At 42.3% G+C, this 24,175-nt stretch overlaps 3 protein-coding genes across 3 annotated transcripts; all 3 read left to right on the top strand.

Moving 5' to 3' along the window:
• Positions 1-4,487: 4,487 nt before the first annotated feature.
• On the top strand, positions 4,488-11,316 carry LOC133899374 (NEDD8-activating enzyme E1 catalytic subunit-like). Its single transcript, XM_062340368.1, has 9 exons — positions 4,488-4,697; positions 4,788-4,951; positions 5,575-5,777; positions 6,322-6,554; positions 6,628-6,690; positions 6,772-6,828; positions 7,910-8,031; positions 10,311-10,428; positions 10,845-11,316. Exons 1-9 carry the CDS (start codon positions 4,578-4,580, stop codon positions 11,130-11,132), a joined length of 1,368 nt encoding a protein of 455 aa, XP_062196352.1. The 5' UTR covers positions 4,488-4,577; the 3' UTR covers positions 11,133-11,316.
• Positions 11,317-12,082: 766 nt separating this feature from the next.
• Positions 12,083-14,405, top strand: LOC133899365 (uncharacterized). Its single transcript, XM_062340356.1, has 3 exons — positions 12,083-12,365; positions 12,491-12,543; positions 14,038-14,405. The coding sequence occupies exons 1-3, from the start codon at positions 12,098-12,100 to the stop codon at positions 14,155-14,157; spliced, it is 441 nt and encodes a 146-aa protein (XP_062196340.1). The 5' UTR covers positions 12,083-12,097; the 3' UTR covers positions 14,158-14,405.
• A 444-nt stretch (positions 14,406-14,849) lies between these two features.
• Positions 14,850-22,877, top strand: LOC133899355 (hydroxyproline O-arabinosyltransferase NOD3-like). The gene is made up of 8 exons (XM_062340344.1): positions 14,850-15,480; positions 15,948-16,015; positions 16,221-16,422; positions 16,601-16,698; positions 21,864-21,933; positions 22,020-22,091; positions 22,233-22,346; positions 22,513-22,877. The coding sequence occupies exons 1-8, from the start codon at positions 15,052-15,054 to the stop codon at positions 22,576-22,578; spliced, it is 1,119 nt and encodes a 372-aa protein (XP_062196328.1). The 5' UTR covers positions 14,850-15,051; the 3' UTR covers positions 22,579-22,877.
• Positions 22,878-24,175: the final 1,298 nt, after the last annotated feature.

Below are 24,175 nucleotides of genomic sequence, written 5' to 3'. Positions count from 1 at the left end.
AAAACTAAATCCTGAGCATGTCTAGGATTGAGTCTACAACAATTCAATTGCAATCAAACATTCAAACTACATGCAAGTGGCAACAATTAAGAAATTGACAAAATAAGGGATATATCTGTAACTTGTTTTGTAAGGCACTATGGATCAACCCATAGGTACTCTAATTTATTTCAGTACAAGAAGATGATGTTGGTTGCCCAAGTAATTTAAATGCCAACTTTCTCAAGTCTATAACAAAGTTACCATGAATTTCCCACCACTGTTTTGGTTCTATATAAGCTACATCCTCAAGTGAGTCATATAAATTAAATCCACTTTCAAGCAGAGAGAAATTAACATATTGTTATTTAATATTTTTTAATTCCTTTCCAGAAAAAACCTCCTGAAATAAGCATTTCTCATTTCTGAAATCTTATCATCATTATGAGGAGCTTGGCGGTTTGGAACCTCACTAATCCATTCATTAATGTAATGCCTACACAAAAAAGGTGTGAAGTGATAGTGAATGAGTCAATGAGGTAAAAAAAATAAAATCTATAGTGGATTAGTTTGTGTGAACATTACTTGGGGTTTAGTTAGTGTGCCATGCAATGCAAGGGGGTGTTACTTTTTGTCCATCAACTCACTAAGATCTCATGCATAATAGAGTAAAAAATGGAATATTCATGTGGTTCACCTTCCCTTCATGGCGATAGATCACACTCTTAACCTTCTCTATCATTGTATCACACATCTCATATATCAAACGGAGACATGGTTTATCGATGTCAGTTGCATGAATCATAGTATAGATAGGTTCAATGAAGCTAAGAATATAGCGCACCTTATCCTACCACCGATCATTTACAACCTTATCTTTAACAAATTGGACTTGGCCTGGATTATCATCCCTATATGTGGTCCACTTTTCACTCACTACCAACGATGAAAGATGATCTTTGATAGCAATGGATCTCTTCAACATCACAATAGTGGAGGTAAATCTCATATCAGCGATGACAAGAAATTTCAACTTATTGTACTCATTGAACATGGATAGCCTCATAGAGTGATTTAGGATGAAATTCTTTATCATATTGGCATCTCCAGCAACCTCATTGATCCAATTGAATTCGTGATACAACTCATCCTCAATGTCCCTAGGAGCGCATATATTCTTCAAGGCAAGATTCAAGGTATGTGTAACACAAGGGATCCAGAAAATACGAGGATACTTTTGTTCAACAATCATTCAACAGCTCTACAGTTGGAAGCATTATCAGTGATCACTTGCACAACATTTTGTGCTCTAATCTCATCAATTACAACTAGCATCTTTGTTGGAATATACTCCTCAGTCCTGGATATTCCTTCGTTATTGATTGCTCTTAAAAACACTGGACCATCTTTTGTTATAGCCAATAAATTCAAGAGTGATGTCTCTGAGCATCTGACCATCCATCTGATACAACACTCGCACCTTTAGAGCTCCATGTTGACTTGATGGTCTGCAGCAATCTCACAACATGAGTCTTCTCTTGCACAAGAAGAGTCACCCTCAACTTGTTGTAACTTGGAGGGACATATCCTCTCAAGTCATGATTGGCAGCAAATGTGAATGATTTCTTGAAATATGGTTTCTTTGAAAGTTTGAAAGGCATGCCTCCTATATAGAACATCTTAGCAATCAAAGTATCAAGCTGGCAACGAACTTCTAAATTGAAGCTAGATTCAATAGCTAAAACACCCCTTCTCTTCCTTGTGTTTAACTCATATGGAAGTGGAATGTCTCTAGGCAAGCTCCTGCTAGCAACAACATTGGCTTTGGAAACTTCATCATTAAGTTGAGCAAGAACAATTAGTATCACTACTTGACAAAACTTGACCCCAAATCCCGAAATCTTCAAAAGATGCGCTTTCACTCTTGAGTAGCTCCTTTGGAATATGTTGTTACAAAGCCTGCATCTACAACTTATGTTCTTGCCATGACCCTTTCTAGTCTTCTAAAGCATCTTAACATACCTCCATAATGGCTTCTTCTCATCATTGCTTGGACGAATCACACTAGCAGTAGCCAAAACCTAGGTTGCAATAGTAGGGTTGTTCGCTATAGGAAATGCTTCACCATCACCACCATCAACAGAAGACACACTCGAACCTTCCCTATTGCTGTTCGCCATTGAATCTGACAATGACAATGTGTAGACAACGTCAGTGCATCACTTAACAAGAGGGAGAAGCGAAGGAGACAATAGACAAGAAGGGGCCATGAACTGACTCACCAAAGAGACAACGAGCTGACTCGGCAAGTCACCAGAGAGGCGGTTGCCACCAGAAGAGCGACGCCAGCCTCACCAGAGGGGTGTTAGGAGGAGGTGGGGCAGCGACGAGTGAAGGTGGGGGCCATGGGTGCGTGTGTTATGGGGCCAAGGCCAACAGAGGTGGGGCCCGTGACGGGTGGAGGTGAGGGCAGCGAGATTTAGGCGTAGGAGCGACGACAACCTCATAAGGAGGGGCAGCTGGGGATGCGTGTGTTGTGGGGCGTAACGACCGGCGACACGAAGGAGGCAACAACTGACGGTAGGTGGAGGTAAGGGTATCGGGGCTGAGATCTAGGCGAGGAGTAGAATGCAAGGGGCATTGGGCAGGTATGCCGGGGGGTAGCAGGGCTGAGGATTTTGGTCAGTAGGTATTGGAGAGGTATCTAGAAGTATCATAATTATTTTATTTATTTGAAAATCGTAAAAATCTTCGATACATATTGAATACGTATTCAGGCATATCTGAGGATTTTTCGTACCTGATATAGTATCAGAAATTAATACGTGGATTTTTAGAAGTGTTTGTGCATCCTAGCCAATAGAATTCATCGGTTTTATAGGCTTTGTTTTACTAAATAGTTGTCATTAATAGCTATTCAAAAGTATAGTTTAGATTAAATGGGTATGGTGGATTAGATACTATTAATTAGACATGGGAGCAATTAAGATAGACTAAATATGTCATGGGTGGAAGAGCTAATTGCTACCTTGCTCTGTGTGTCAAGAGCTAAAATAACATCTAAAAGAAAATAGATGGAATAGTATTAAGCAATACTACCTATGCGTCCGCTATAACCACGCAAACAGCATGGCCTATGATCCTGATCGCTAATCCTCATATCTTATACGACAGTAAAAAGCATTAGCGTCTTCTCCAACAAGACATCTAAGCAAAATTCTCCCTTTATGCCTTTTGAGAAGCTTCAGACCAGATCACTACTATTGCAATAATTTTCCTTGTGCTCGTCTGTGAGGAAGCGTTCGTTGTCTTGCCTCACCACTCTTTTTTACTGCCGCAAGTGTTGTTCGTAAAGCATCGTATTGGGAAATTTGAGTTGAATCTTTTCAGATTTTTAGTTGAAACTCAAAAGCCTAAAATCAAGTTAAAAGTTTAAAAATTCGAGGCTTAGGTTGCAATCTGACACTAGAGTTTCCCAAATTTATTTGAACGGGCAATTAAACATAACTCCTTCGATCAGGTTAAAGTTATTAACCTAGCTAGTTGAATATTTTCCTGGATTGATTTGAACTTGGTGGGCAAGTTTTTTTTTTAATTATCGGTCTGTGGGTATGAGAACTTTGAACAGAAGAGAGAGTTGCTTAGTTTTTTAAGGGTTTGTTTGATAGATCTTCAATTTTAAGGTTAGTTTTAGTTTTTTTTGGAGTTAGAGCTAGAGACAATTGAGAATGTTTAGTGAGCCATCTTATCCATATTTTATACTTAAAAGTATAGGTATAAATTACTTTATTTTAAGTTATAAACTTTAGATCCGACATAAATTCTGGAGTCAGAGCTTGATCAAATATGCCTCCAACAATCTCTTAATATTTTGAATCAGCTCCTCCTCGAGAGATCATGATGGTAAGGGTTTGGAGGCAGATATGTGTAGTAACGAGTCCTAAATCTTTGTTAGGGTTTTGAAAGGGTTTACAGGTTAGTATGAAGATTGGTGCCCGCTTAAATTATATATATCTATATTTTTATAAAATACACGAGTTGTGATAGAACTAAACGATCTTCACCGTCCATCTAAATTGATCAAACGGTCATCGTGTAAAGATTCTTCACATTTCTTATTTTAAAAATACATTTAATCTCACATTAATTATTTTTCATATGTGTCTAATATTTATCTTTCATATATTTAAAAATATATTTAATATCTCATTATTTATCTTTTATATCTAAACATATCATATTTAACTTCTGTACATTATTTTAATATCTCATTATTTATCTTTTATATCTAAACATATCATATTTAACTCCTGTACATTATTATATCTGAATTGATTTTACGTGTAGGTTGCGGTGCGAGGCTGTTTGGTGAGCTCTCTTTCTCCGTAATCGGCTAGCTTTCCCAATAAAACCGGGCCTCCCAACTTCCGCCGAAAGCCGTCCAATCGGGCGCATCACGCATCCTGGCCGTCCAGCCAAGCTCCGGGGGTTTATTCCGCCGCACCCATCAAAGCCCGCAGTCCGGCCGCACCTCCCCCTATTCTTCTACCCCTCCCCTCTCGAAGGCAAGACAAGGCAATCGCACCGCCGACGCCGAGATGGCCTCCCCGGACGCGGAGCTACCGGCGCCGACGGAGCCCGAGAGGTGGCGGGACCTCGACATGCTCCTCTCCCGCCCCGGCAATCTCGTTGAGGCCACCTTCGACCCCAGCCCCACCGTGAGCCGCCGCATCCTCCTTCGCCGTATCTCCTTGAGATCCCTCCCCCTCTACTTACTCTGATAAGGTTGGCTTGGTCCGTGGGCGCAGCTGCGGGACCTGCTTGGGAGATTCGTGGAGGTGCTGGTGGTGGGCTCGGGAGGGCTGGGGTGCGAGCTCCTCAAGGACCTCGCCCTATCCGGGTTCAAGAAGCTGCACGTCATCGACATGGACACCATCGACGTCTCCAACCTCAACCGCCAGTTCTTGTTCAGGTCCGTCCGGCCGTCTCCCTATCCCCGCCGCTAGTGTATCTTAGTCTGTTATTGTCTTGCGAGTTGGGCGAGGAGAAGGGATTTATGTTGTGGTAGTGTTAAGTTTTGATGCTCCGTTCAAATGCCAGTCTCTAGCTTCCTGTATGCGTTCTGATTCCACTGATAGATCTCTTTTGCCTCTTCTTCTTAAATGTATGCCAGAGCTCCTGCCTTTGGTTTGCCTTCACTATGCATTCGTTTACAAGTTTTGAGTCACCGGATGACAGAAAATGCTAGACATGATGCAGGGTAAAACAAACTGTAACTCAATGTAATGGTGATGGCAACATCATATAGGCATATTTCACTAAGAACTTTATAATGGCTTGTGAGGATAGATAACGGCAGTAAGACTAATTTGAGTTCTCCAAGGCAAATCTTAGGGAATTGGAAAAGGAAGAACTATCATTTTCCATTTTAATATTAAACTTAGGCTAAAATTTGGATTGGTTTCTCATCATGTTAAGCTGAAGCCTCACTTCATTTCAGCTGCAACTATTTGTGTGCTTTGATATTAGATTTCTTTATATATTTACTTGTCATCTTTTATCGTCTCAACGTGACCTGTATGTACTCTTGAACAGACTTCAAGATGTCGGGAAGTCCAAGGCTGAAGTAGCGGCAAAGAGGGTTATGGAGCGGGTTAGTGGAGTGAACATTGTGCCCCATTTTTGCAGGATTGAAGACAAAGAGATAGAGTTCTACAGTCAGTTCCACATAATTGTGCTTGGTCTTGATTCCATTGAAGCTCGAAGCTATATCAATTCTGTGGCTTGTGGTTTCTTAGGTACGTTTTTCCATGTCAAATTTTATGTAGATATATTCTGTGACTCGGGAAAATAGGCTTCAAACTAGGAGACTGCAGCCTTGCGCCTACATGTTTTTGTTCCGCTAGAATTGTGGTTGTAACATTACACCTCAAGATTTGCAAGTGAACTACATCCATCACACTCATGCAATAGGGATTAATAAAGTTTGACATGAAAATGTGCGCTAGAGATTAATCCATTTTGTTTTATATCCACTTCAACTTAAACTATCAATGGTCAACACTGCATGCTGCTTATAATTCTTCAAAATTATCACTTCTTTCCCAAGTGAAAATTATGATGCTGTGGAGATAAACTCAAGGTTTTGACTACAAGTTCACTTGCTGTCCTCAATGCAGACTATATTTGCCCAATATTATTGGTCATGACATTTGTAATGTAGTTTATTTGTATTTCTGCTTATCAGTTGATCAAAGCTTACTATGTTATTATTTACACAGTAGAAATTAAAATGTATCATGCATGACATAATGGTTCGCCACTTATTCGTTCGTATTGCAGAGTATGACTCAAATGACAATCCAATTCCGGAGACAGTTAAACCTATGGTAGATGGTGGAACGGAAGGCTTCAAAGGTCATGCTAGAGTCATAATACCGGGGACAACACCTTGCTTTGAGTGCAACATATGGCTTTTTCCTCCCCAGGTTAAATTTCCCTTATGTACCCTCGCTGAGACTCCAAGAACTGCAGCTCATTGCATTGAGTATGCTCATTTGATCAAATGGGATGAGGTACTACTCTTGCCTCTTTATGATTTCTCTCAGGTTTTTTCCCACGCCTCAACAGTTAAATCCACTGTTGTAGGTTCATCCTGGAAAACCATTTGATGCTGATGATGCAGAACATATGCAGTGGATTTATTCAGAGGTATGCTTTACTGCAATGTCGTGTAATTTGTTTTACCAATAGTGTTCTCTGTAGAGTCTTTTGACATGTATAGTTATACAGGCTTTAAAGAGAGCAGAGCTTTTTGGTATTTCTGGTGTTACATATTCATTGACTCAGGTTTGTTCTCTGCTTATTGACCAAGCCTTGGCTGTATTTTAGTCCTTACGTATCTCAAAATATTTGCTTCCTATATTGATAGAATATGGTTTATCTTCAATTCGGCAATGATGCATGATTTCTATAGTCAAACCAATTTTAGCCCATTTTTCTGCCGAAGTCATTAATTACATTAAATCTCTATTTCACGTTGTGATGTTAAACGACACAACCTTGTTATGTTAAATTTTATGTTCAAAGAGGCTAGCAATGTGGGGCTGGGTGGGAAAGAAAAATCCACTGCAGAATAGCTCATTGTCTTCTTATATGGCGGCTTGAATGATATAAAAAAGCTAAGGTCTGAGCATAAGAATGGCTCTAAATCAGAGCTACAGCTTCTTTAAGTTCCATTAAGACATGGAATTGCTTATTTTTTGAAATAATTATAGCCTTATATTATGGTAACTGGCTAACTGCACATGCTCCGCCGGTCAACCTTAATTTTGAATGAATATGTCTCACCTGATTATCAGTTTATCTTTGATTTTGGTGCTATTGTACATGTGTTCCTTTGTTGCTTTTTGCACAAAAAGTCATCATCTAGTTGATTATTTTACATGATTTACCTGGTGCTTAAGCACTTCACTAGGGAACCATGCTTCCCATTCTTTGTACATGGCGTTTTTATTTTCCATAATATTAAACAGTGTTCTTTTGTCATGAATATTTTTGTGCCGTTTGCTTGGCAGATCAGCGACATATTCTCTGTGCATGGCATATATAGTGCTTCGTTTTATTATATCCATGGAATTACAAATTCAAAAAAATAAATTATTTTCAATATGCGGTCTGCTTTGATATTGGCACAGAAATAATAATATTTTTTCATATATATTAGTATCTGGAATCCTAATTTTTATTTTTGTCAGTCATCTAATCTGCCAGTTTTTTCTATATTTATTTATGCCTGCTAGTTTGAATTCTCGATTAATTGGATAACAGAGTTCAACTTTTATGTGATGTATAATTTTCAATTTCTTGAAATGTCTAGTTTCATAGGACTCTGACATGTGTAGTACTAGCCATGTTTTATGAATTTCAGGGTGTTGTCAAGAATATAATCCCAGCCATTGCTTCAACGAATGCAATTATATCTGCTGCTTGTGCATTGGAAGCCTTCAAGCTTATTTCTGGGTGCAGCAAAAGTGTGTCAAACTATCTCACGTGAGTTCCACTTGGTCATATCCCATTCTTACTCTAAAAGTTGGTTTCCTCAAAGAGTGAGGACTAAAGGAGTTCTTTAAATATATTATTTAGAAATGCTTTCGTTCCAGCTTTTAACCAAATCCATTGCCACCTGAAATTTAACTAATAGAATAATTTCCATTTTCCAAACAAACTAATTACTTTGCATATTAGACCATAAAGGAATCCTAGTATCCTACACACTAGATTCTATTGATGATAAACACCAGATATAACACTGTTTATTGGGCAATAAGTCACAAAACTATTCAATTTAATCGAATCATGTGTAGCGATATATAATGCACATGCAAATTTTGAGAGAAGTAATGGTCCTTAACTAGATAGATTTATTATCCCATGGATCATCAGTCTTTAATGACTTGGTTGCACGTCCTGAGACCTCAACAGTACACTAAGCGTTGACTGCCAACAAAATAGAACCAAATTCGAAATGAAATTTAAGTATGAGAAAAAAGAATCGAAAAATAAAGGTGCCTATTCATCTTGGATACTGTAAATAATCGGATCGCATCACAACACATCTTGTCAACTTATGTTTGCTCCATGTATGCAACTACTCAACGCTACGATCCTCGTGAAGAATCCTCTATCAACAGTTGACCCATTTGACTAATTAACACCTGCATACATCTTTGAGGCTTGTCTCAGCTAGTCAAATGCATGCAGGCACATGCAATCTACTCATCTAAGTTGAATCTCACGTGCAACTAATTTCTATTTTTAAACCTAACCATGCAAACAACAAAATGAACGACACAACGTGACAAGACCAGTTCCAATGGTCTCCCCCTTTATCGTGATTTGCCATGCTTCATGCATCATCAAAGATGAGTTGTTTCATCATTATTATGAGCTCTGGCATGAAGCGCTTTCTCCTTTCCTTTCTCATGACATTTGCATGCATAGTTCCCATCTCTCACAATTGTAACAACTCAGCTTTGGTTTATCCTTGCACCCTCTTTCTCCCATGTGCATGGCCTTCTACTCTTCGTCATCATCACTGAAGCCTAGCATCCACTACTCGTGGCCTTTGAGTCAACCAACGAGCTCCTTGACGGTTATTTTGTTGACTCAGAGCCCATAGGAGTGGCTACAAGGCTTCAGCAATGATGAGCACGAGCACATGCTATTGATGCATGTTGGGTGGAAGGCCACTGAAGCAAAGGATGAGGGTGACTGAGAGGACAAGGACAAGGCTCCATTGAAGGTGCACTGTTACAACTGAGAAGAGATGGAAGCATTATGCATACAAATGTCCTGAGGAACTTCCAAAGCTCATAGTTATGATGAGCAGACGGTTCTTTGATGACATATGAAGCATGATGTCAAGATTAACATAGAGAATGTTGGGATTAATCTTGTCATGTTGTATAGTCAGTTTGTTGCTTCCATGGTTAGAATTCAAAGTAGGAATTAGTTTCATGTCAGATACAACATGCATGATCAAGTAGGTTGCATATAACTGCGTGCATTTGGTTGGTTGAGATGATCTCGTATATGCTTGTAGCTGTGAGTTAGGCTTGTTAGTGGACCTTTTTTTTTCTTCACAAAGGAGGCTCACAACCTCCAGCCACAAAGGAGCTAAGGGATGCCTCCGGCTGGGAGCGCTGGGGATCGAACCCAGATCGCCCTCCTGGGGGCTGCCCTCAGGAACCAACTCGGCTCGGCAGCCCCACAAAAGAATTAGCTTGTTAGTGGACCTAACGTTGAGTAGTGGCATGAGCCTCATTACGAGTTAGCTTGCACGTGTGGGTGCTGTATCTTTAGAGTTATTACTGGGGTTGTGACCTGTGAGCTTTTGTATTTAAGATGTTGTGTGGACATTTTGACCGGTGTCACAAAATATGTTGAGCGTTATTTCTTCCCAAAGTTAGTGCGTGTACGTGAGTCTGGCGTGTTCACATGTTTGAAAAACACAAGAGAGTGTTTCCCTAGGTTGAGGGGGAAAGGAGTATAGTGATTCAGCTTCAGCGTAGAGGTCGGATACAAATTGGTTTGATAATTGCCTTTTGTGTTGCCACTCCGCATGCTTGATTACTTGACAAGATTTGATGGAAATTGGTTGGTGACATTTGTCACTATATTCCTCAGCATTTTAATTGTTATCCTACTAGATGCTACTGCTGTTAACATTTTCAACAGTTATACTTGACTCAAATGTATTTCTTGATGGGGTTACAAAAACACAACACATGTTCAGTTTATGACCAGCGATTATTTATGTTTATTTACAGGTACAATGGTGTTGAAGGAACTCATATTAAAGTAACCGAGTTTGTCAGAGACAAAGATTGCCTTGTATGTGGGCCTGGTACCCTTATCGAGCTGGATACATCATCTACTCTTTCAGAGGTTAGTAACAAGCTCAAAACCTTGCAAACCCATGTCAGTGGAGTTAAATTCTGATTCCATGAACAATTTTCATTTGCCCGGATTACCTTATTCTAATTCCTACATATGCTCTGCTATGTCATTTTGTGTATGCTAGTCTGAGGTAGATTGATTCGTATAGTCCCGTTCATGTATGGATGTAGTTGAGAAAGGGTATAGATATGGACTGTTTTAAGTATTAACAATTGCATAGCTAAGTCTTAAAAAAACATCAGAACTGGCTGCATTGTTTGCTAAGTTCAAACGATGCGCCATGTTTGTTCTGGCTCAAGGGTTCTTGTAAACGCTGGGTTCCCATACATTTATGCAAACATTTCTAGATTACCAATTTATGTCTGCTGCTCATAGATATCTAAACCTATTACCCTGGTTAACAGTTCATCAAAATGCTTGAAGAGCACCCCAAATTGCGGATGTCAAAAGCTAGTGTGACGCACGAAGGCAACAACCTGTACATGCAGTCACCGGAGGTTCTCGAGCAGATGACCCGGTCAAACCTGAGCATTCCCATGTTTGAGCTCCTTAAAGGAGTCCCATATGCGACTGTTCATGCTACGGGTATGGCAGAGAACAACGGGAAGAAAGTGTCGTCACTGAGGAAGCTGCGTCTTGCCTTTAAGGGTGCTGAAGAAGCTTCGAAAATGGATACGACTGAGACCTCGTGATGCCATCATCGTCATCATCATCTTCTTGTTGCTAGCTAAGTATCCCAAGAATGATGAGTATTAACCCAATGTTTTTGACAGTCGGTGTAATTTTCAAGCAGGCGGAGCTGAAATCGAAATGTGCGCTTGATAATTCTCCAAGAAGAAAATATGCGCTTGGTAAAATTTTATCGGTTAACTGAAATGAGGTCTGCTAAAAATGAGCCGTGCATTCTCTCATGGCTTGCACTTGTACCCCCATCCATCATGCAATTGTTACAGACTAACAAGACCCGCTACAGTGTGTTTGTTATTCCGGTGACCCATGCTTGAAGTGAACGTGAATCTTGCTTCGCATTTCTCCCATGCGTTTGGTAGAGCAGGCCGTCGAGCCTGAGGCCACCCGGGTTCGAACCCGGTGCCCGCCTCCTTTCTCCCTTTGGTCGCTTCATGCCGTTTTGTTATGTGCCTTTGTTCTGCGAGTCTTGTGAACTTGAAATATCTATGAACAAGCTGGCGCTTCTGTTCATTACCGTAAAATAGAGGAATCAGCGCCTGATTGTGTCTGCGGCAGCGCTCCTACTTTACCAGCTCAATCTCATATTTGAGAGTACGTACTTGTAGTTTAGATGGGTTAAGGGCACTTATGGTCAGGTGTTTAAGAAAAGAGTGTTAAATATTTATATAAAAATTATAATTTTCAATATGAACAAAGAATACATGTGATGATTAACTATCTTGTTAGTAATAATATAAATAGTGGTATTTATTTAAGTATTTTGTCAGTGTAGTTGAGAAAAAAAATCCGATTTTTTTATAAACACTTTCTCTAAACACCTCGTTCTACGTGCTGTAAGTAGAGCTGTAGAGGCTGACTGAATGAGAAGAAGAAGAAGAAACACAGACTGTTGGGCCTGACTGAATGAGTATTCCTTCCTTTTACAACTATTAGGCCTCTCCATGTTGAATACAAATTGGGCCTCTCAATGTTGGGCCATCAAACTAGAGAAGGCAGGAACCTTCTTTACTCATCCGAGTCCCACGCCAAGAAAAACCCTAGGCATCGTCGGCGCATCTCCGACCGCCATAGCAGCAGCAGCAGCCCCAAAGAGGCGGCGCGACGCGACAGCACAAGCCGCGGCGGCTGTTCGGAGAGGAGGGAGATGACGCAGAAGCAGAGCCTGTTCAAGGGGCAGAAGAAGAACAAGTCCATCCCTCCCAGCCGCCACGGCAAAGCCCCCCACGTCCGCAAAGGTATGCCTGCCCCGAATCGAGCGGCGCGGTCCTTCTCTCCTGCCCTGCCTCCTCCTACATTGGATTCTGGTTTCTTGCTCTTTTAGGGTCTGTTTGATTCATTGGTTTGCCTCTGGATCTTGCAGGGAAGAGGGTCGTGAAGCCGAACAAGTTCACTGAGGACATGGACGCCGACAAGGTATAATAGAGAGCATGAGTGCAGCGCACCGTAGCATTCGCAAATGATTCCTCTATCAATTGACACTTATATTCTTCGTTTAGAACATAAGATTAATTGAAGTCCACACTTTGGTTTGCGGCAGTTTTATAAATTAATCTAATTCTGATTTGTTCCCTTGTTTCATGTAAATATCACTTGCGATCATATGTTAATTGAGTGACAGTGCACTGTTTTTTGTCGTACAAATGTTGTGTGCTTTCCGACAAAATTGTGCAGCCGTTGCTAAATTGTATCATGATTGTAAGTTGGAATATACATTTTGGTCAATTATAACCACACAACTGTTGCTATCTTGTGAACTACTACTGTCACTAAATATGGGTCGCCACGGGATCCATGTGGTTAAACTTTTGAGATCTAGCCAATTTTGACTAGATTTTTGTATTATCATATGCCAGTGCAGTAGTTGATGTGGATCCTATTGTCCCTCAAGGACCATTGTCACCTAATGATCTAGTGTTGCAGATATTGCTGTATTGTGTTTGCAGATGCTAAGTGACGATGGTTAATTTGATATGATTTAATATTGTTGTGTTTTGGCAGTGCTAAATTGTAAATACATTGTTTGAGAACTGGAATTTGGCGTTGACAGTAATTTAACTATGAATTTGTATTCAAATTTGCATTCCAAATTCTAGCGGGTTACAATAATACTAATGTGGGTTCCCTGTCATTTTAGCAGGTTAGGTGCTTAGCATTTTCCTCCCTGTCCACAGTGTTTATTGCAGGTTTATTTGTTAAATAATAATGCAAATACCCATATACACACAGAAATCAATCTTATTAGAACTTTATTACTTGACTCGAGCATATGTATGTTTACTCTGATGAAGTGTTTTTTTATTTAGCATTTTCTATTGTAGTCCTGTATCTCAGGCTGTCTGTACCATGGTTCCAAATTCTCTCCTTTTACTGTAATCCACTATTGTCTTCATGCTTAGCTATTTATTGTGAACCGGGTAGCTTGAAGTAATGCAAATAAACACGATGCTCGGTGGTTGGGAGCGATGGGGATCGACCTAGGTGTCTCACTAGGGATTTATTCCTCAAAAATAAATCTCTAGCCTTATGCGCGTGGAGCTACAATGGGACTGCGATGTGCCCACTGCTTGCGAAGCCTGTGTGACTTCCTCGACCTTCTTAGAGATGCGTGGTGTGTGTATAGGTTGTAGGTCTAGCGTGTCTTAGGGTGTTTTGGTGTGCATGTGTAGCGTGTGGTGTGGGTTTGGATGTGCGTTTAGATACTGCAGCTTGTAATCCAGTGTTGAGGCAATGGAAAAAAATAAAAAATAAACATGATGTGCGTTTATTGCTGACTCCTAAGTAGTTTTGGTTTAAATACACTAGAAATTTTGCAATTAAGGTTATGAAACATATGTTGTGGCCTACTGCTGCTTGTCCATATTTCATATTTTGTGCTGAGCTTAATCAACCAAATTTCTTACTTTGCAGGAACTCACCAAGTTCATCAACCACTGCAATGAGATAAAAGCTGCAAATCTTGCTAGCAAAGAAGGCGGCGACCTCAATATCTTGAAGCCGGACGGCGATCAATCTAAATCGAAGAAGTAGGAAGCTGGAAGCTAATACTGATGTGAAACCGAAGATGAGTGCGTGAACTGTGATAATGCTGTGTTTGCTGTTTCCCTGAAGAAATTCCATATAGTTGGGTAGGAATTAGGAAAGCATGTTTAGCACAAAGTTACGGTGTAGTTTGCAACCAGTTTTGTTCTGTGTCACATCAGTCCTTTTTTTTTTTTGTGTGTTGAAGCTTGCGTCTAATTTTCCGATCCATTAAAACATACTTAGCCGTGGGCCAATAGGATCGCTGTGGTAGCATAAAGCTGGACGTTGCAATCATCGCAAGCATGGTCGCCTGTTTTATGCATGCGGTTGCACTCATGCGTTTCTTGCTTTTGCACATGGTTCCCTACCGTTTGAATCAAGTCGTGCTGTTTGTTTATTCTGATTATGGATTTTAACCTCAAAAGCAAAAGCAAACGGTTCAATCTAAAACTGATTCTCACATTTCACAAATCAAGTTGTATAATAAAATTTCATAATTTATAATCTAATAAAAAGTCGTTTCTCTAAATAATCTAGATGGTGATATTCTACGGCAAAAAACAAACCGGGTCTCCGGCCTCAGTCGAAGCTCGAGCTAATCAACAAATTCAGAGATGATGAGAATGAGAGATTGCAGAACAACAGCTCAGGTCAGTTAGGTCAACGAGCGCACGCGGCGTCGTCGACGAGCACAACGTTGCCGTTGACTCGAACCATCTCGCTTACATGCGGGCCTCACAGGCCACCGCACTTCACCATTTTCTTTGAGCGAGTCCATGTCGTTAATTGTTAGTTACCATAATGCCATTTGCTAATTCTTATTCCTCGCTTCCCTCCCGGCCTGAACGCGCACGCCAAGAATTCTAGAATCTCGAGAGGGAGAGGGAGAGGGAGAGAGGGATGAACGCGGCGGCACGCAAGGCCGCGGGCGGCGGCATGGGGCGCGCGCCGGTGATGCTGCTGGCGCTGGTGGCGGCGGGGGCGTTCCTGATCTCGTACAACTTCTTCGCCATGGTGCTCCGCGGCGGCGCGGGGGCGGGCGCCGGGGGCGCGAGGGACCCGGTGGTGCCGATGCCGGCGTGGATGCGCGCGGCGGCCGGGGAAGAGGGGCGTCGGCGGCCGTTCCACGTGGCGCTCACGGCGACGGACGCGGCGTACAGCAGGTGGCAGTGCCGGGTGATGTACTACTGGTACAAGCGGATGCAGGCGCGGCCGGGGGGCGAGGCCATGGGAGGATTCACCCGCGTGCTGCACTCCGGCAAGCCGGACGGCCTCATGGACGAGATCCCCACCTTCGTCGTCGACCCACTCCCCGCCGGCAAGGATCACGTACGCAATCTTTCTCCTCTCTCGTTTCGGTTTCCTTTTTTGTTTGTTGATCAACGTGGGGAAATGTGGGGCTATAGGCAATCTGAGACTAACACAAATAGAGTATTTTGGAGATAAAAATTGCTGCCGCCGTTTAACTTGCAGTGACAAACTGAAGTGATTTTTATCTAATAAAAAGAATGAAAACACCTTTACTTTCTCACAGTTTGATGGTTTGGTACTGCGCCTGTAAAAGTTTATGATTTGGCAAGAAATTTGCTTGCGGATCATAGAATCATGGTAAACTTTTCACAGTATTATCATCCACTCTGCAATCCGTTGATATCGAATTTAAATACCTATTCAACTTGCATGTCTGACATTTAGTCTTGATAGGCCTGTAGTTTTGCACACGTTTGCAGTACTAGGGAAAAACATCTTCTTCTTTCGAAATGCTTATAAGGTTTGATTTTGGTGTTGTTTTCTAGGGCTATGTCGTCCTAAATAGGCCATGGGCATTTGTACAGTGGCTTCAGAAAGCAAAGATTGAAGAAGAGTGAGTTAAGACGGATCTGTCTTTTTTGCTTTTGTTACTTTCTGTTTGTTGCAAGTTTTAACCTTCCACGCCATACCTCATGATTCAGCATCCAGTCAGGCATGACTTAAAAAAGAATAAGCATCCATAGTTCTCTTCCTCCATGCTTAAATAACTCGGATATGTTTATAACTATTCTGTTTTTTTTTTCTTCTGAAAATGGCAGGTATATACTAATGGCAGAACCAGATCATGTATTTGTGAAACCTTTACCAAATGTGGCCCATGACAATGATCCAGCAGCATTCCCTTTCTTTTACATCACACCATCAGAACATGAAAAAATCATCAGGAAATACTATCCCAAAGAAAGAGGTCCTGTCACGAATATTGACCCTATTGGGAATTCTCCTGTAATCATTAAGAAGGTAATTTCGTGTCACAGACTTGACACTCCTTATCTAAAGTGTTAAGGAAGAGGTGAACCTCCATTCAATGCACTTAATTTTGTATGGTTTGTATTTTACTTGCTGTTTACTGTTTTGGATTAGCAACCTCAATAGACGTCACCTAATTCAATCTCTTTTCATCCGAGGAACCTTTTAGACACTGCTTGAGAAGATTGCCCCCACATGGATGAATATGTCGATACAAATGAAAGAGGATCAGGAGACAGATAAAACTTTTGGATGGGTCTTGGAAATGTAAGAATTACCTTTTCTTATATGCAAATTGTGTTAGGAAATAATCTTGTCTTTCCTTATGTTTGTCAGGAGTCTGTTTATTGTGTTTTGTTTCGGCCAGGCTTTGAGTCTAGAGTCGATTGGGCTTGTGAACCACTCTGTTGATGGTCTAAGTCGTGCCTGAGTTCACGGCGAGATCAGTGAGTCGGTAGACGAGGTCGTGTGCACGATCGGAGTGAGTCCGTAGCTCTAGCGGCAAGCTCGGATGTTGGACGAGCTCCTAGGGAGTCTGTTAGCTAGTTTGTTGCTTGTTCATATAAAAGAAAACGTGAAGCAGGAAAGCGCTGCACTTGAAAGCGCACAAAAAGACTCTGCCCACTCTCGTGTGTGTGTGTGTGTGTGTGTTCATCACAACAGAGCTTTGAGCTTTTGATTGCAATGACAATTGGCATCAAGGCTTCGGGTTGTTGATCGATCGGTCCGAAGATGTCGGAGCAAGGTGATGGTGAGAGGATGTCCGGAAGTTCGCAGTCACCATCGCGTCCCAGGGTTCGCGCCAGCGGCAGTGGCGTCGGTGATGGCGACGACCTGGTGGTACAGTGAGTGGTGACGGAGATCGGCGGCTCGGCCGCGTATCCAATGTTCACGTGAACCAAATACGCTGATTGGTCCCTCTTGATGAAAGTCATGATGCAGGCTCGTGGCCTGTGGGACGTAGTCGAGCACGACGTCGAGGATTTCCAGGAGGATCGTATGGCCATGGAGGCGATATTGCGCGCCGTGCCACCAGAGATGTTAGCAACACTGGGCAGCAAAACCAGTGCAAAGGCCGCATGGGACGCTCTGAATACCATGCGGATTGGCGGCGATCACATGCGCAAGGCTCATGTGTAGAGCCTCCGCCGGGAGTTTGAGGACATCTCGTTCCGGACGGCGAGTCTGTGGACGATTTTGTTATGAGGCTCACCGGCCTTGTAAGCAATCTGTGTATTCTTGGCGACAATCGTGCTGAGGAAGAGGTGGTCCAGAAGTACTTGAGAGTGGTGCTGCCCCGCTTCTCCTAGATTGCACTCTCGATCTAGACACTTATCAATCTAGAGTCGCTGACGATGGAAGACGTGACGGGCCAACTCAAGGCGGCGGAGGAACGACGTGAGAAGAATGGTGGCTCGAGTGGAGGGAGCAAGTTGCTCCTCACTGAAGAGAAGTGGTTGGCGCGTCACAAGTAGAGGCATGTCGGAGAGGAGAGCTCTGGCAGCCAGAAGGTGAACATTGGCGACAAGCATTGCAGGAAGCCATTTCGTGGCAAGAAGACCTATGACGGCGGTAAAAATCCGACACGTGATCTTTCGTGGGATAAGTGTTGTAATTGTGGCAAGTATGGGCATCGGGCTCGTGACTGCCGCAAGCCTCAACGGGAAAAGAAGAGCGAAGAGGTGAACCTTGCCCATGCTGATGAGGGCGAGCCTACGTTGCTCATGGTCGAGCATTGTGAGTTGGTGCAGATCACAGATAAAGTTCCACAATAGGGCATGCCACAGTAGGTCTTCCTGAATGAAGAGAAGGTGATCCCAGTGGACTGTGGCCATGATGCCTGGTACCTCGACAGCGGTGCTAGCAACCATATGGCTGGTAATCGTTCCATGTTTGCACCTCTTGATAATTCAATTAGTGGGACAGTAAAATTTGGAGATGGTTCACTGGTAGAAATTGTGGGCAAGGGCACTGTCATGTTTGAGTGTAAGGATCAGGGACATCGAGCTCTATCAGAGGTGTATTTCATACCCTGGCTGAAGAGCAATATTGTTAGTTTGGGATAACTTGATGAAAATAGGTGCAAGATAGTGATTGAAGATGGGGAACTCTGCATATTTGATAAAGGCAGGCATTGTTGACGAGGGTGTCGCGTACAGGGAACCGCATGTACAAGTTGATGCTGAATATTGTTGAACCCGTATGTCTGCTGTCAAAGGCAGAGGACGTAGCATGGCGCTGGCATGCAGGGTTTGGGCACATTCACTTCCGAGCACTCAAGGAGATGGCTCGACATGGTATAGTAGATGGGCTTCCACAAATTGATCATGTCGAATAGCTATGTGAAGGTTGTCCTGCAGGAAAACAACATAATATGCCATTTTCTTTAGCACTTTTGGAGCTGCTTCATGGAGATCTCTGTGGCCCCATCTCACCGGCAACTCCATCAGGCAAAAGGTACTTTATGTTAATTGTGGATGATTGCACAAGATACATGTGGATTGTACTGATCAGGAGGAAGGATGAAGCATTGTTAGCCTTCAAGCTTGTGCAAGCGAGGTCAGAGCATGAAATAAAGCTCAAGGTGAAGGAACTTAGGACGGATCGTGGAGGGGAATTCACATCAAATGAGTTCACTAGCTACTGTGATCAGCAAGGCCTCAAAAGATCAACCACTACACCATACTCAGCTCAACAAAATGGGATGGTGGAACGAAGGAATCAAACGGTTGTCGGCATGAGTAGGAGCCTGCTCAAAAGCATGAAGGTTCCAGGGAGATTCTGGGGTGAAGCAGCAAGCATTGCGGTGTACCTGTTAAATCATGCACGAACCAGAAGTCTTACCGGCACAACCCCTTTTGAAGCCCTGTACAAACGACAACCAAAGTGAAACACCTGCGTGTGTTTGGCTGTTGGCTCACATGAAAGTAACCGAACCTCATCTGTAGAAGCTACAACATAGAAGCAAGCAGGTGGTGTTTATAGGTTACGAGGATGGTTCAAAGGCTTATCGCTTCTTTGACTCACAAACTCAAAAAACTTCATGTGTCACGGGATGTGGTTTTTGAAGAACAGAGGCGATCGGATTAGGCAGTGCCCAAGGAGAATTTTCCTGCTAGCATGAATATGGATACATTTGTGATTGAAGAATCAGGGCTGCAGGAAGGAGATAATCCCATGCTTGATGCCAGGGGGGAAGAGAATCAGGTGAACCGAGAAAGTCAAGTTCCTGTAGATGGTCCGATAACACCGAAGCATATTTGTGCTACAAGAATTGAGTGGGCAACTCCGCCGCTAGGGGAAGAAAAGGACTCAGAAGGTGTGCCACTTAGATTTCGCACAGTACATAACCTCGAGCAGACAACAGAGCCCCTGAATCTTGAGTATAGTGAGTTGTGTTTGTTCAATGCTAAAGAACCGGTGAATGTGGAAGCAACACTCAGGAAGGAGTGCTGGAGAAAAGCGATGGAGGATGCGATGAAGTCCATTGTCGACAATAGGACTTGGGATCTAGTCCAGCTGCTTAAGGATCAAAAACCGATTGGTTTAAAGTGGGTCTTCAAACTGAAAAAGGATCCTAAGGGTAATGTGGTGAAACACAAATCTCGGTTGGTCGCAAAGGGATATGCACAAAGGCAAGGGATTGATTTTGACAAAGTATTCGCTCCAATAGCTTGAATGGAAACCATGCGTGTGCTCATCGCACTGGTAGCCCATGGCGGGTGGGAAGTACACCATATGGTCGTCAAATCGGCTTTTCTCAATGGTGATCTTGCAGAGGATATGTATGCAGTCCAGCCTCCAGGGTTCATTGATAGGGAGAAGTCTAATATGGTGTTCAAGCTTTGCAAAGCACTTTATGGCCTTCGGCAAGCACCACGTGCATGGAATTCAAAACTGGACTGCACCTTGTTATCACTCGGCTTTGAATAGAGTCCATTGGAGCACGCGGTGTACAGGAGGGTCAAGGAAGGTAGATCCCTGCTTGTAGGGGTGTATGTTGATGATCTTATCATCACAAGGTCGTCCATCGAGGCAATTCTTGAATTCAAGCAATAGATGAAGGAAAAATTCAGTATGAGCGACCTGGGTCTTCTTAGTTATTATTTGGGGATTGAAGTGCATCAATATCTAAATGGGATCTCTTTGAGTCAGAGAAGCTATGCGAGGAAGATCATTGAGATGGAAGGTATGGAGGGCTGCAATCCAAACGCAACACCCATGGAGAGTCGTCTGAAGTTACAAAAGAATGACGGAAGTCCATAAGTAAATAGTACTGGATAGTATTGTTGGAAGCTTGCGTTATTTGGTTAATACAAGACCGGACATTGCATTTGCTGTTGGTTTTGTTAGTCGCTTCATGGAGTCTCCAACAGCTCAGCATATGACAGCTGTGAAGAGGATCATACGATACATCAGCGGCACAGAAGGATATGGGTGATGTTTTCTGTCAGGAGGCATGTCTGATCTGAAATTGACAGGCTATAGTGACAATGATTTTGCTGGGGATGTGGAAGATCGCAGAAGCACTGCAAGTGTTGTGCCCTATCTTGGCTCATCCCTGGTCACTTGGAGTTCACAAAAGCAGAAGATCGTCACACTGTCGAGCTGTGAAGCGGAGTATATCGCAGCTGCATCATGTGCGTGCCAAGGGATCTGGTTGAGCAGATTTGTTGGGAGTATGACGGCAACGACACCAGACTAGTTCAGGTTTTTTGTTGATAATCAGTCAACGATTGCTTTGAGCAAGAATCTAGTACTCCATGATCAGACTAAACACATAGATTCAAAGTATCATTTCATCCGCGAGTGTGTTGCTGACAGGAAGATGGATATTGATCATGTGAGCACAAAGGAGCTGAGAGCAGACATTCTAACGAAGGCTCTTGGACGTGAAAGATTTCTCTAGTTGAGAAAGAAGCTTGGTGCGACTGAAGTCAAGCAAAAACACCAAGATTAAGGGGGGATTTGTTAGGAAATAGTCTTATCTTTCCTTACGTTTGTTAGGAGTCTGTTTATTGTGTTTTGTTTCGGTTAGGCTTTGAGTCTAGAGTCGAGTGGGCTTGTGAGCCACTTTGTTGATGGTCTGAGTCGTGCCTGTGTTCACGACGAGATTAGTGAGTCGGTAGACGACGTTGTGTGCACGATCGGCGTGAGTCCACAGCTCTAGCGGCAAGCTCGAATCGTGGACGAGCTCCTAGGGAGTCTGTTAGCTAGTTTGTTACTTGTTCATATAAAAGAAAACGTGAAGCAGAAAAGCGCTGCACTTGAAAGCGCACAAAAAGATTGTCCACTCTCGTGTGTGTGTGTGTGTTCATCGCAATAGAGCTTTGAGCTTTTTATTGCAATGACAAATTGTACATGTTCATCTGTTCGCTTGCTACTTTGTTACAATTCTAGCCTTCTTTGTGTTGTTTTTCTTTGACCTTTAGGTATGCATATGCTGTTGCTAGCGCATTGCATGGCGTTCAACATATCCTTCGTAAAGATTTCATGATCCAGGTTCTCCACTTGTTTGAGTTTTTATCCTCCATTGTATTCTTCACTTCAAATGGTGTATTTGAGCGACATGATAACAAAAAATGCAGCCGCCGTTTGATACAAAGCTCGGGAACACATTTATTATCCACTTCACCTATGGATGTGACTATTCACTAAAGGTATTAGAATCCCTAATTGCTGAATTTCTTCGATATATCTGGTTTTCATATGAAATTAATATGTTTGAGTGCATAAAGTAAATATGCCATTGTTCCCATTATTGTACTGAGATTAAGTATTTGATAATTTAAACCTTTCAGGGTGAACTGACCTACGGAAAAATTGGTGAATGGCGATTTGACAAACGATCATTCCAAGATAGGCCACCACCAAGAAATCTTACATTGCCACCTCCTGGAGTCCCAGAAAGTGTGGTACGTGTACCAGCAAATAAATCCAAAAAAGGCAACATGTTTGCTATGATACACTAGATGTATTATGATTTTGAGGTGCTTTTAAGTGTTCACCATCCACATGAAATTTTCTTGTGACTGTTCCTGTACTTGACAATCGATCTTCCCCAATATTTTCTTAATGCAGGTTACACTAGTAAAAATGGTCAATGAAGCTAGCGCAAACCTTCCTGGGTGGGATGATGGAATATAAGCTTTGTCTGATGCCAAATATAGTTGAGTTCCCGTTCTTATTCACCCCTTAAATGGGGAAATGTCAAAGTATCAGGTGCAGTCGGCTATTCAGGCACAAACAGTTTGCACCCAAATAGCAGCTTCCCCTTGCACTTCATACCTGATAGAAGAAAATACATAATTTTCTCTTTATACTTTTAGAAAAGAAGTAAGTTAGCACCCAAAGTTTTACATTTAATTATCTTGTAATAGCAACTCACTGCTGAAAATCTCAATATACCTTTTTGTGCAAGTGCAATTGTGCTTGCACTTCGGTGATGTTGTAGGGTATCTTGGTTGTCCGTATGTGGTTCCCTTCCATTCCAACTTGCAAGCCGTCAAGTTTTGTGATCGGTTGTAAGGATATACATAATTTTTGCGACCCAACCAAAAAATTTGCTAGCATTTATCCTTAAAAAACACAAGAGATTGCAAGTTCTGAATGTAGACCATCTCATTTGCTTGCAAACAATTTCACGTGAATTCAGATTGGGGTCCATTGGGGTCCATATATTGTGTCACGTGACTGGGAGTCGATCCTATTTGTTTGTTGTTGCATGTAAGTTCTGTTTTAAGAATGTTGTTCCCTGACTTCCTTTTTTCCAGTTCATCAGAGTTCAGAAAAACCAGAGTCAATTAGCCTTTCTTTTCTGTTTTGATTGTTGCAAGTTTTCTTCGGTTTTCCCCCTTTGAGAACTATGGCATCCCTCAGTGGCATTTCGAAAAAGACAAATATACCCTTCTAATTTTTTTTAATACGCAAGAGAGCTACGCCATTTCATTAAGAAGGAAGAACAAACAAGTACAACACTAAACAAACCCAAGCTAACAAACGAAAACGAAAACACATACCCAAGAAAAGAAGAAACTTAGACTACCCAGATAACAGAGACGAGAGGTCACAAGCCCCTACGGCACCACAGCATGGCCTCATCCGTGACTAACCTCAAAATTGAACTAACACTCGGAACCTCCCCATTGAATACACAACCATTACGGTGCTTCCAAACATTCCCAAGCAACAAGGATAATGAGAGAGTTGAGGCCCTTCCTATGCTACTTTGCAACCATTTTGATGGCGCAGCACCACCAGCTAGAGAACACAGAAACTCCCAGCTATGGACAAACCAAGTGCAGCCCAACCTGATGAGCAAACACACATAACACCAACAAATGTTGGATAGTTTCATCAATCTGATCATAAAGGGGACAAGACTCTGGATGCGGTAGTCCCCGCTTAGCCAACCTGTCTGCCATCCAACAACGGTTAAGGACAGCAAGCCAAATGAAGAATCTGCATTTCAGAGGTGCCTAGGACCCCTAGACTTACTTGAATAAACCCCTGAACCTAATGAAAGGATAATGATATCGCCTAGAGGGGGTGAATAGACGTTTTTACAAAAATTCGTCCCCTTTTACCGTTGGCCTAAACTTGCAGCAGAATATAAATTAACGGATTTTTCACAAGTGAAAAACCTAAATATGCTAAGCTCAACTAGTGCACAATCACCCTAAATAAGTGTGGAAGTTACAATCCTAAGGTGACAATAATTACTCAATTCTAGCAAAATATATGC

Source organism: Phragmites australis, chromosome 2, assembly GCF_958298935.1.
Source record: "Phragmites australis chromosome 2, lpPhrAust1.1, whole genome shotgun sequence".
Classification (NCBI taxonomy): domain Eukaryota; kingdom Viridiplantae; phylum Streptophyta; class Magnoliopsida; order Poales; family Poaceae; genus Phragmites; species Phragmites australis.
The sequence above is the reverse complement of the archived record's forward strand: the minus strand, read 5'-3'. Positions and strand labels throughout refer to the sequence as shown.

What these genes read in the sequence shown, in the direction of transcription:
- LOC133899355 (XM_062340344.1), top strand. Translation starts at nt 15,052, where the DNA reads ATGAACGCGGCGGCACGCAAGGCCGCGGGCGGCGGCATGGGGCGCGCG. An exon ending in TTTGGATGGGTCTTGGAAAT is followed by an intron (nt 16,699 to 21,863) that starts GTAAGAATTACC and finishes TTTGACCTTTAG; the next exon opens with GTATGCATATGCTGTTGCTA. An exon ending in CTGGAGTCCCAGAAAGTGTG is followed by an intron (nt 22,347 to 22,512) that starts GTACGTGTACCA and finishes TTCTTAATGCAG; the next exon opens with GTTACACTAGTAAAAATGGT.
- LOC133899374 (XM_062340368.1), top strand. Translation starts at nt 4,578, where the DNA reads ATGGCCTCCCCGGACGCGGAGCTACCGGCGCCGACGGAGCCCGAGAGG. An exon ending in TGCAGTGGATTTATTCAGAG is followed by an intron (nt 6,691 to 6,771) that starts GTATGCTTTACT and finishes ATAGTTATACAG; the next exon opens with GCTTTAAAGAGAGCAGAGCT. An exon ending in AGTGTGTCAAACTATCTCAC is followed by an intron (nt 8,032 to 10,310) that starts GTGAGTTCCACT and finishes GTTTATTTACAG; the next exon opens with GTACAATGGTGTTGAAGGAA.
- LOC133899365 (XM_062340356.1), top strand. Translation starts at nt 12,098, where the DNA reads ATGTTGGGCCATCAAACTAGAGAAGGCAGGAACCTTCTTTACTCATCC. An exon ending in AGCCCCCCACGTCCGCAAAG is followed by an intron (nt 12,366 to 12,490) that starts GTATGCCTGCCC and finishes TGGATCTTGCAG; the next exon opens with GGAAGAGGGTCGTGAAGCCG. An exon ending in AGGACATGGACGCCGACAAG is followed by an intron (nt 12,544 to 14,037) that starts GTATAATAGAGA and finishes CTTACTTTGCAG; the next exon opens with GAACTCACCAAGTTCATCAA.